The sequence below is a fragment of the Dermacentor andersoni genome, chromosome 8 (assembly GCF_023375885.2).
Source record: "Dermacentor andersoni chromosome 8, qqDerAnde1_hic_scaffold, whole genome shotgun sequence".
NCBI lineage: Eukaryota > Metazoa > Arthropoda > Arachnida > Ixodida > Ixodidae > Dermacentor > Dermacentor andersoni.
In genome coordinates, this window is record NC_092821.1 from 119,204,525 (window position 1) to 119,216,855 (window position 12,331).

General features: G+C 47.3%; 3 protein-coding genes across 3 annotated transcripts in view; 2 read left to right on the top strand and 1 right to left on the bottom strand.

Moving 5' to 3' along the window:
* Positions 1-311: 311 nt before the first annotated feature.
* LOC129384319 (uncharacterized) lies at positions 312-2,307 on the top strand. Its single transcript, XM_055069622.1, has 3 exons — positions 312-370; positions 1,113-1,489; positions 2,083-2,307. The coding sequence occupies exons 1-3, from the start codon at positions 359-361 to the stop codon at positions 2,198-2,200; spliced, it is 507 nt and encodes a 168-aa protein (XP_054925597.1). The 5' UTR covers positions 312-358; the 3' UTR covers positions 2,201-2,307.
* Positions 2,308-7,071: 4,764 nt separating this feature from the next.
* LOC126529433 (uncharacterized) overlaps positions 7,072-12,331 on the bottom strand; it is a 40,101-nt gene continuing 34,841 nt past the window's right edge. Inside the window, exon 12 of the mRNA XM_050177032.3 lies at positions 7,072-7,576. Coding sequence (XP_050032989.2) covers positions 7,460-7,576 — 117 coding nt within the window. The 3' untranslated portion in view covers positions 7,072-7,459. The remainder of the gene's footprint in view (positions 7,577-12,331) is intronic.
* LOC126529434 (uncharacterized) lies at positions 8,849-11,239 on the top strand. The gene is made up of 3 exons (XM_050177033.3): positions 8,849-8,919; positions 9,626-9,957; positions 11,015-11,239. The coding sequence occupies exons 1-3, from the start codon at positions 8,908-8,910 to the stop codon at positions 11,130-11,132; spliced, it is 462 nt and encodes a 153-aa protein (XP_050032990.2). The 5' UTR covers positions 8,849-8,907; the 3' UTR covers positions 11,133-11,239.

The following is a 12,331-nucleotide window of genomic DNA, read 5'->3' on the forward strand; positions in this document are numbered from 1 at the left end:
GGAAAATGCAAGGAGGAAGCCCCGAAAGCTCATGTAGCAGGAAAAGCAACAGAACGTGCGAAGAATTTGCGGGAAAAGAAATGTCGAAATCTGTATTTACTCAAAGAAGCGTAATGCGGGCGACGTTTCGGATCGTTTTGGAATCGCGCAATAATGGTGACAAATGCCCTCTTGCTTACGGAACGCATGTCGAAGGTCCCCTTCCCCTCTTATAGCGCGTTTTACTGCTCACAAAAGCGGCCAGTCACATAATAAGGCATGGTGCCATTTCGAGGTATAAAAGCCGCGACTCAGCCAGCAGATCCCTCAAACGTCGGCGAAGCTACCAGTAACAGCTCCGTTCAGCTTGTCAAGCATCATGAACGCCTTCGTGAGTATACACATCGCTATGATGTCGGTCGCCTAGCGCAATGCACCGTTTGGAAGCTTTTTTTTTACATTTGAGACATCGCGACGTGAGCTTCTAAATACCAAATGTGAAAAGTCTTCTTGTGTCATCTATTTAAGTCCTCGGATAGCCATCAGTGCTGGAAGCTTAAAAGAGAAGTCTGCACTCTACCTAGACGACACTGTCAGAAAAGGCCAAGAGACCGATATTCAAAAGCTGCAGATCGTACCTGACAACGTATGTTACACCAAAGGTATACGAAATGTCGTGACGCATTACTTGTAACTCTTGAGGCCCGGTCACACTTGGCATCGTCGCCCGCGAGAACAAGTGCATTCGTTTTTGTTGTTGCCGCCTGCACGGCTGCCAGCTTTGACAAACTGAGCAATACGCATCCCGTCGGTGCTCACGCTTGCCTGTGGACGTATTTCTGGGACGATCACATTCGGCGATGCTATCGCCTCGGCCATCAGACGCGCGCTGATTGGCTACTTGGGCAAAGCCCGATGAGCTGATTGGCTGGTTGAGAACCATACGTCACGCGAAGGCGATAGTGTATATCGCCGAAAGTGATCGTCCGAGAATACGTCCCCTGGTCATTCATCTTGTCGCAGCGTATTTCTTCAGCTAATTCATGTTACGTTACGTGACTATATTCTGCTTCTCTGTTGCCTTTTCTCCGAGTGTTCTAAGCGACGCTACCCTAACTCCGTCTCCGCCCTAGACTTTAGCCATCGCCTGCCTTCTGGTAGCCGGCGCCCACTGCGGAGCTGTCTTTACCTATGGCGTTCCGGCCACCGTGTCGGTCGTTCACCACCAGCCTGTGGCCAAACCTCTGGTTCAGCAGCACCTGGTTCAGCACGTGGTCCAGCAGCCCTCGGTGGTTCAGCGCGTAGTGCACCAGCAAGTGGTCCACCAGCCTGTGCTGCACCAGCAGGTGGTCCACCAGCCAGTGGTGTACCAGACCGCGGTCAGAGCTCCCGTGGTGGCGCAGCACAAGGAACTCGTGCACGTGCCTCACCACGAGCACGGCTACACCATCGAGCACAGCAGGCTTGTCCAGCCAAAGTCCACCGTCATCCACCACCACCCTCTGACCGGGTAAAACAGTTGCACAGTTATTTTTATTCAATGTTTTTTTATTGTTTGGCTTGAGACAGCGCTTTCTGTGTAGGTAGTGAGAAAGCTGATTCGCAATACTGTATCGAGAACAGTCGCTTGCGGGAAATACGGGGGAAATAATATACAACGTATATTACACAGGGGTATTACATAGGAATATTATACGTGGGTAATTGGAGATCACTGGGAGAGGCCTTCGTCTTACCGTGACCACAAGGATATGATGATGATGATGGTGCGAGACAGTTCCATTGTTATAGCACTTTCTTCTGGTGACTGTTCCTGCACTGTTTGCATACAGAACAATCACGTGACTGCGGCTTGTACAAAATATGGCGCCTTTGGAGTTCATGGAATGCGTATTTGTTGGTCTGGTCTTTTTCCCTGCCCCTTGTTTTCTCGCGCCACACACAATTATGAATGTGACGTACGTCACTGTCTTCTTCACGGTCCAGTCCCGTGTTGTTCTTATTGCCGCTTCCACTTTAAATCCACTTTTTTCTTCCTTCTTCTTCGACTACGTTCGAGACTTGCAGCGACTTCACTGTGTCTTGCTTTCCCTTCCCGAGCAGCCTGCCGTACCAGCAGACCGACTACCACCACGCACCAGTGGTGACCGGATCCCGCAGCTCGGTGTACCACAGCCGGCCAGGCTACATCGCCGAGCGTACGAAGACCTACGTCCTCTGAACATATCGCCACCCACGGTCACCCTCCTGATCGGCGTATCATCCATTCATCACTCTTCGGCTGCTATTTTTCACCTGGGAATAAATTTGATGTTTCCCCCTCCACAACTGTGTCGTGCAGCGTCTCCTTCGCGCTAGGATGCAGCTACACCGGTACGAGGCGAATAAGTGGTTCACTCGATGGATTGCCTGACTTGGTAAAATCTTGGTTGGTGATGCATGGAGAAAGGGACCTGGAGTAGATTGATTGATTGATTGATTTTAATGATCCAAATGAACAGTGGGGCTATGACAGACGCCGTTCTGAAGGGCTACGATACAATTTCGACAGCCAGGCGTTTTTAAACGTGAACATACGTTCTTAGCAGCCACGGCGGCCGCATTTCGATGGGGGCGAAATGCGAAAACACCCGTGTACTTAAATTTAGGTGCACGTTAACGTCATCGCTCAATGTCATGACTTAGACAAGGGATACGGAACCGCGATGTGACTTCCCCGCAGTTTCAATGGGACTTTTGAAACATTCACGTTACCAAAGTAACTCGGTGCCTCAATTTTTCTTTTTATTTTAATAATTTTCTGAAGCTTTTCTAAAATATGTCACACTGTAAATCACATTTCTGCTTCCAACTGTGAAAAAAGGTTGCATTTGGTAGAAATCGACAGCATAAATTAGAACGTCATAGACATTAGAGAGTTTTAGAATAGGGGCCCCAAACGTTTTGGGGCCCCAAAGAAATATCGTCGAAGCCACTGCGCATGCGCGAGACGCAAACTGCGTTTAGGTTTTGCGTTGGGAACGCTATTTCACCGATTTAGCGGGAACTCAAATAGCGTTCCCAAAAGCTTTGCGTCAACAAACATGGCGGCACCCATCGAAGCGACGGCTCTGGCCTAGCACCAAACTGGGTTCGATTCGCGGTAACGCGTGAAGTTCGCAAGCTAGGAAAAGTGACTGCAGTTATCACTTTCTCTCAACTAGCGTATGTTATGAAGATTTATTCATTAGACGCCGCTGATTCCGAATTCGAGTGTGGATTTTATGGCTCGTAGGCCTAACACGGCTAAGCTTGGCTGGTGAAGGCACGTAAAGTTGGTTTTGTTGCTCAAAACTAAGCACAACTAATTGTTTGCTGCTTGAAGAATAACCTCTAAATTGTAATTAAACGCAAATACACGCAAGTCAAAATTACTATTCATATCATAAAATGAAATATTTTATTTAATTATTTTTAATCGTTTTTCTTAGACGCCGTAGTGGCGCTGTCCGCAAACGCAAAGCCCTTTTCTAAAGCTCTTCACTCCTGCGTGCCCCAACGCTAACACCCGCAAAGCTGTTTGGGGCCCCAAAATATTGGGGCCCCTATTTTAAAACTCCCTGTTGACTTTGACAACAAATTTCTTACATATCGCTTAGGTGGCTCACGTATATTTAAACAGGAAAAACGAATTCGGCCGGAAGCGAAAGGTTAACGCATCACTTTAACGTGAGCAAACGTTGTAGAAATGTTCACTCAAGAGAAAGTTTGCTTAAATATTGGCTTTCCATAACGAAAACATATTTTTTTAAGAAAGCGACGTGGTGCGTAAAAAAAAGAACATTTAGCATTGCTCTAACGTAGGCCTTTCTGTCATTCAAAAAAAAAACGATATTTTTATGCATTTAATATTAATATGCAATTGTGTACAAATATATTGATCCGGGCAAAGGCCAATAGGGTAGTAGAAACTTAACCCACCGCAGTGTCTCGCACGAGAAATTATTCAGTCAAGCATTCAAACTCAGATCTCCATTTCCTTTTTCCGCTTCCCCAAATAGGCCTCGAGTCACAATGTAAATGTATTATTCTGATCCGTTCTGCTCATACTGATGATGGTCCTGAACGACTCATCTGCGTCATTATCAGCAGCAGCTTGTTTTTTTACAGCGAAAGCTCTTAGCCTCTCGCTGGTCGGCATTTTTCGTGTACGTGTCCGGAGGCAAAAATGGGGGCTATTTCCGGAGGTTGTCCGGTACCGGGCCGACCGGCGGCGGAGGTGAAGCAGGCTTCAAGCACTCAGCAAAGTGAAGCGACAAGTGCACACATTCTTTGGAAACACGCATACGGCATACAGAACAGCATTCGTTTCGACAGAGAACAAGCACAAAACAAGCATCCGAACCACGTAATTGATGATAAGGCGCTCCTGATAATTCGAAGCCCGTAGCGCTCCCTGCATGCGTTTCTCGGTAAAGATTAGTGTTGCGCAAGCTGCCGCGGCGACGGCAGCTTGCGACGTGGAGAGTGACGTCACTACCCTTTCGTATATAAAAGGACCAGCCTAGCAACTGATTTCATTGCTTTTGCAGCACCGCTATGGGTAGGCAACGCATAGTTAGGATTCCCGAGAAGCAGCGTGAATACGAGGGGCGACAAAGGGAAAAAGAAACGGCAATACGACCAGCGGCGGCGTGCTGCCAAAATTACCGTTACCCCCATTGCTACCATTACTCTAAAGCAATAAAGCATTGCATCCCCCCCTCGGCAGTTGTAGTGGCGGTTTTCAACAGCTTCGCTGGACATCCGCTTTCGCAGAGCCGGGATGGCGAGTCAGTTTTTTTCATGTCCACTGCAGGACGAAGGTCGCTCCCGGCAATCTCCCAATTTAAACCGTCTCGCGCTAGCTGATTCCAACTTGTGCCTGCAAATTTTCTAATTTCATCACCCCAGCTGAATTTCTGCCGTCCTCGAATGCGCTTGCCTTCCCTTGGCACCCATCAGGTGTAACTCTAATCATCCACCGGTTACCTGCCCTACGCATTACATGGCCTGCCCAGTTTCGTTTTTTTTTCTTAACGTCAACTAGAAAATCGACTATCCCCGTTTGCTGCCAGTTCAACACTACTTTCTTCCTGTCTCTTAACGTTACACCAACCATTTTAAGTGCGGAGCACTTTAGGGGCCCGAGATGTCGTCCTGGGTGTGTGACGTCCGTTGGGCGTCACACACCCAGGCTGATACCGAAACTAGTCAAGAGAGGGTGACACGGACTCTCTGAATAGACCCTGCGAACAAAGAGCCGGTCTTTCCCGCCATGGACGCCGAACGTTTGGCACGGATCGAGCAACAACGGGCGCTTGCTCTCAAAAGACAGCGACGCCGGAGGGCCGCCAATTCGTCTGTGCGACAACGTGAAGCAGAAGCCAAACGTCAACGAAGAGACGGAAATCCCCAGCTTCGTCAGGAAGCAGTCAAGGCTCAACCACAGTGAAGGAAAGCTAATTCTGCCATTAAAGCTCAGGAAGCTCGAGCGAAACGTCAGAAAAGGCAAGCTAGTCCTAATTTGGTTAAAGGTCAAATGCCAGCTGCACGCAAACGTAAGCAAGCGAATCCCTAACTTCAAGCCCAGCTAGCTCAAGCGAATCCCCAACCTCAAGTTCGAGACACACAAACGAAAAGCACAGAAACCCGGAAAAGGAAAGCTAAAGACAGAGAAACTGCAAGAACAAAAACACAGGAAAACAAAAGCAAGACACAAATAAACAGAAGATAAACACAAGGTACTCACAACAATAAGTCAAGGGAAACACTGCTCCGCGCTTCCGACAGCTTTCACGTTGAGTGGAACTGCATCCATTCTTTTTCCGCTCCATCACTCTTTGCTTGATCTCCTTAACTTGTTCTCGAGCTTCTTGGTTATAATTTTCTAGGTAATTTTCTTCCTGCTGGGACTACAACGATTCTAATAAAGCTCAGCTGATAGTCCAGTTGTTGTGGTGTGAACCTCTCCTCTTGTCCTTTGTGTTTTTTGACTGTTTTTTTTTTTCCTTCAAGTGTGTACCAACTGGCCCGGATTTCAACCCTTCTTCTTCTTTGTTAACCTCCAAGTTTCTGCCCCATTAGTTAGCACTGGTAGAATGCAATGATTGCACACTTTTCAACGACAGTAGTAAGCTCCCAGCCAGGGCTCTGTAATACCTGTCGTATGCACTCCAACCCAACTTTATCCTCCTGTAAATATCCTTCTCATGATCAGGGTCTTTTGTGAGTAACCTGCCTAAATAAACGTCCTCCTGCACATACTCTATAGGCTCACTGGCGATCACGAATTCCCTTGCCAGGCTATTGAACAGTACATTTGTCTTGTGCATAATAATCTTCAAACCCACTCTTACACTTTCTTGGTCCTCACTCATTTGTTGCGGTACATCCCCAGTGTCGCTGAACAGGACAACGTCATCTGCAAATCAAAGGTTGTTGAGATATTCACCGTTGATTCTCATGCTTGAGCCTTCCCAGTCTAATAACTTGAATACATATTCTCAGCATGCATTGAATAGCAATGTAGATTGTGTGTCCTTGCCCGACCCATAGGTAATTTTCTATTTTTCTTGCGGAGAAGCAAGGTAGCTGCGGTAATTTTGTACATATTTCTCAAGATATTCACGTACGCCTCCTGTACTCCTTGGTCGTGCAATTTCTCCATGACTGGTGGTTTCTCTACTGAATCAAATGTATTTCCACAATGTATAAAAGCCAGATAGAGAGGCTGATTGCACTCCCCAGATTTCTCGATTACCTGACTGGTGACATCGACGTATTCATTGTAGAGTACGCCTTCCTGAAGCCAGCCTATTTTCTTGGTTGAGTGAAGTCAAGTTTTGCTACGATTCTATTGTAAATTACCTTGGTGAGCATTTTAAAGCCAATGGGCCTATTATACTTCAATTCTTTAACACCTCCCTTCTTACGCATTAGTATAACGTTGGCATTCTTCTAGCTCTCTGGAAACACTTGAAGTAGTGACGTAATGCATCTAAAGGGCCACAAGCTTTTTAAGTATGACATATTTTCCATCCTTGATTAAATCAACTGTTATTTCATCTTCTCCGGCCGCGTTCTCTCGGGACATGTCTTGCAAAGCCATTCTGACTCCATCGCTAGTTATAGGACTAGTCTCTGTGTACTAGTCTTCCCTGCTTACAAGGAAGGTTACAAGGTTGCATGGCTGAGGTACTGTACAGGTCGCTATAGAATATTCCTGCTGCTTTTGCTATATAAACGAAATTGCTGATGACATATTACCCTGGTTGTCTTTCGCTGCATACATCTTGGCCTGTCCTGTGCCAAGCTTTTTACTCACTGATCTCGTGCTGCAGCCTGAAAAACTCATATAGCTCTAAATGCGCATCTGCATTACATGTGGTTCTTTTTCGCCTATGGCTATGGCTACGAAGTAGCTTTAAGCAGTCAGCACAATTCGTTCGCATCTATAACCTCAATCAGAAAGCGCCTTCGAAAAGTTCGATGCCAATTGACGTGAATGAACATAAAAGCGGGCACGACTCTTACCCTCACAGCTAATATCCGCAGGCTGCTGGAGATTAAAGGCCAACTGCAAAAAAAAAAAAAAAAAAGGATGGACCGTGTAAGAAAGCCTTGTTTCAGATAGCGTATGTATGTAACGAAACCTTCGTTTGAAATACGGCAAGAAAACTTTGCGTTTAAAATACGGCTCAGTTGATCACCAAAAGATCGCAAAACATTTTTTTTTTTTTTACCGAAGCTAGAAAAACCGCAGCTGTTACCGCTCGCCGAAAATACCGCGGGACCAAGAACGGAGAGCACCGTAGAAACTCCTCGACAAGACTGCCTAGGTTAGGTGGCGCCAGTGGCGCGGTAAAAATCTCGGCTACGACGCACTGAGATTTACATCATATCCTCTAACAACAAGGTGAACGCGTCGGCTCCTTCGGTGCCATATAAAAGCTCTTATACTAAGAAAATTATACATTTATATCAAAAACCATGTGTTTGTATCAAATTCTATAAATAACTTCGGCTAAATTGCGTATAATATATGGGTATCACAAGCAATTCAGCCAAAGTGCAATGTATAATTTTATACAACTGTATGATTTTTTATATAGCCACATAATTTTCTTAGTAGCAACGTTTAAATGGCCCCTAAGCGGCCGACACGTTCACCTGGTTGGCCTTTAACGCAGTTGGCCTTTAAGGGGCATGTTTCGAACGCCGGAATTGCGATGCAAGAGGCGCCTCTGCCTCACGCGTCCCCGCGAACGCCCCAGGAAGGAATTCAAGATAATTCGCTCGCCCGGCGTCAACGCCAATGCACTCCGTTTCACGATAATCAAGCAGCAACGGGAGGCGGGCAAGAAACACGCTCGCAGAGCCTTTTACTCGGCGCTCGCGACTAGAATGACCAACGACCGGAGAAAACATGCGTTGCTGTGATGCATGGCATCGCTGTAGTAAGCATTCTTTTGGCAACCTTGCTGTCTCTTCGTTTTAATTGAAGAGCTTTCACTGTCCGGATCGTTCCACAGTATCTGGCGGTGAAAGTAATGGGAAAATGTAAGGAGGAAGCCCCGAAAGCTCACGTAGCAGGAAAAGCAACAGAACGTGCGATGAATTCGCGGGAAAATAAATATCGAAGTCTCTATGCACTCAATAAAAGCAGCATGCGGGTGACGTTTCGGATCGTTTTGGGGTCGCAATAATGCTGACCAATGTCCTCTTGTTTTAAACGCATGTCCTAGGTGCCCTTTCCCTCTTACAGCGTATTTTACTGCTCGCAAAACAGGCCAGTCACATAGGAAAGCGTGTGCCATTTCGAGGTATAAAAGCCCCCCAGCTCAAAGCCAGCACATCGCACACACGTCCTAGTCACCAGCAGCAGCTCCGTTCAACTTGCCAAGCATCATGAACACCTTCGTGAGTATACACATAGCTATGCTGTCACTCGTCTAGTGCAATGCGCGGTTTGGAGGTATTTCTTTTTACATTTGAGACATCGCGTCGTCGGCTTCTAAACACGAATCGTGAGCAGTCCTCTGCTGCCGTTTATCTAAATCCTCGGATAGCCATCAGTACTGACAGCTTAAAAGAGAAGTCTGCACCCGCGGTACTGTCAAGACGGCGTCGTCAGAGAATGTCAAGAGGCCGATGCTCAAACACTATAGATTATGCCTCACAACGAAAGCTAAAGGTGCGAAGTGTCGTGACGCATTGCTCGTAACCCTTGAGGCCCGTACACACTTGGCATTGTCGCCAGCGTGGAACAAGTGGATTCGCTTTTGTCACTGCCGCCTGCACGGCTGTCAACTTTGACACACTGTGGAAAGCAAATTGGCGCCAAATTCTTGCCTGGCGACGTATTCCGGGACGCTCACTTTCGGCGATCTTATCGCCTCGGCCATCAGGCGCACGCTGATTGGCTGGTTGAGCACTACACGTCACGCGTAGGCGATAGTGTATATCGCCGAAAGTGATCGTCCCAGAATACGTCCCATGGTCATTCAACTTGCCGCAGCGTATTATTCAGCCAATTGATGTTGCATTACATGACTAATCTTGCTTCTCTGTTGCCTTTTCTCCGAATGTTCTAAGCGACGCTACCCTAACTCCGTCTCCACCCTAGACTTTAGCCATCGCCTGCCTTCTGGTGGCCGGCGCCCACTGCGGCTCTGTCTTCACCTACGGCGTTCCGGCCACCGTGTCGGTCGTTCACCACCAGCCTGTGGCCAAGCCTCTGGTTCAGCAGCACCTGGTTCAGCAAGTGGTCCACCAGCCTGTGCTGCACCAGCAGGTGGTGCACCAGCCAGTGGTGTACCAGACCGCGGTCAGAGCTCCCGTGGTGGCGCAGCACAAGGAACTCGTGCACGTGCCTCACCACGAGCACGGCTACACCATCGAGCACAGCAGGCTTGTCCAGCCAAAGTCCACCGTCATCCACCACCACCCTCTGACCGGGTAAAAGAGTTGCACAGTTATCTTTATTCAATGTTCTTTTTTTTTATTGTTTGGCTTGAGACAGCGCTTTCTGTGTAGGTAGTGAGAAAGCTGATTCGCAATACTGTATCGAGAACAGTCGCTTGCGGGAAATACGGGGGAAATATTATACAAGGTGTATTACACAAGGGTATAGCATAGGAATATTAAACGTGGATAATTGGAGATCACTGGGAGAGGATTATTATTATTATTATTATTATTATTATTATTATTATTATTATTATTATTATTATTATTATTATTATTATTATTATTATTATACGAAACAGATGCGTGACGTGGCGAGTGATTGAGAAAACCGAGGATTCAACGAGTTCCGGGGCACACACCGTAGGACTGACATGCCGCCAAGATATGGTAGTAGAGTAATTAGCTACAATAATGTTAAGTACACTAAAATAAAAGATAGGCCGATTAGGCGTCGATTCATTATTGTAATTTGGCGCAAAAGAACACCGTCGCTGTCACACAGTGCACGTCAGATCATGGCCTCCGAGATCGAGAGCGCGCGCCGCTTTTTCTCGGAGGTCCTGGTAAGATATGCACTACATCCTTGCTCCGTCCATAGGCTATGGTCGGATATGTATATCCGAGCTAAGCCCGTGTCACTCGACCAGAGCGAACTTGAATTTGAAAATACTGCGGCTAGAAGAATACGTTAACGTTCACTCTTTCGACTCGTAGTGTTCCATTGTTATAGCACTTTCTTCTGGTGGTTGTTTTTGCACTGTTTGCATACAGTGCAATCACATGACTGTGGCTTGTAAAAAATATGGTGCCTTCGCGTTCGTGGAATGCGTATTTGTGGGTCTGGTTGTTTTCGCTGCCCTTTGTTTTCTCGCACCACGCACAATATGAATGCGACGTGTGTCACTGTCATGTCTTCTTCGTGGTCCAGTCCCTTGTTGTCCGTATTGCTGCTTCGACTTTAAATCCTCTTTTTTCTTCCATCTTCTTCGACTACGTTCGAGACTTGAGGCGACTTTACTGTGTCTTGCTTTCCCTTCCCGAGCAGCCTGCCGTACCAGCAGACCGACTACCACCACGCCCCAGTGGTGACCGGATCCCGCAGCTCGGTGTACCACAGCCGGCCAGGCTACATCGCCGAGCGTACGAAGACCTACGTCCTCTGAACATTTCGCCACCCACGGTCACCCTCCTGATCGGCGTGTCATCCATTCATCACTCTTCGGCTGCTATTTTTCACTAGGGAATAAATTTGATGTTTAATCCTCCACAACTTTGTCGTGCAGCGTCTGCTTCGCGCTAGGATTCAGCTACACCGGTACGAGGCGAATGAGTGGTTCACTCGATGGACTGTCTGACTTGGTAAAATCTTGGTTGGTAATGCATCGAGAAAGGGACCCTGAAGGAGATTGATTGATTGATTGATTGATTGATTGATTGATTGATTGATTGATTGATTGATTGATTGATTGATTGATTGATTGATTGATTGATTGATTGATTGATTGATTGATTGATTTTAACGACCCAAATTAATACTGGGGCTATGACAGACGCCGTTGTGTCATAGTTCTGACCGCTCGGGGTTCTTAAACCTGAACATAAATTCTTAGTACACGAGCGATCGCCATGGTCACGAATCGAACCCGCGACCTCGTGCTCAGCAGCAGAACGCCATAGCCACTGAGCAACCCCGGCAGGTGAAAGGAATGATCGACGTCTCCTGTGATTAGCAAAATCTTACAAAGAAAAGCCCCCGATAATTCCTCAGACAGAGAAACAGCGTCATTTGAGGATAAAGTCGTCATGTTCCGGGTGTTGAATACAGCCCCGCCACCTCTGCGAGGCAGTCGCTTTGTCCTCATGTCCTCAAGAAGCGAAGCAACGCGTTTTGTCGCAGTTTCAAAAGCGTTTAGCTTTCTTTCGAAACTAACTGCGATTTTTGTGAGTGTCAAACCGTTTTCGCGGGCCAATCCCGGGGATAGTGCAGTCTAATACAGCGCTAAATACCACGCAGTGGTGCGCTACTACCGAGCTGTGGTACCGGTGGTACCGTGTCTAGAGGAGAGCGTTCTCGCGTTCTTCCCTGGTGACAGCGTTTTGAGACGTTGTCGTTGGAGACGCTGCACGGGGTTGCGTACTGGTCCAATTGGCTAAGTGGCGCTGGGAGTACCTGTAGGCCCCGCGTACGGGTAAGGCACGGTTGGTAAGGGGAGCGCCACCCATAACACGTAGTGCAACATAGTGCCTCAAGCAACGACCACACAAAGCGTGTCGAACGCATTCTTGGATAGCAACCGGGGTTTATTCCAGCGGGTTTTTTCCTCTCTCTTTTTATTTTATCTGGTGCCCCTTGACTATTATT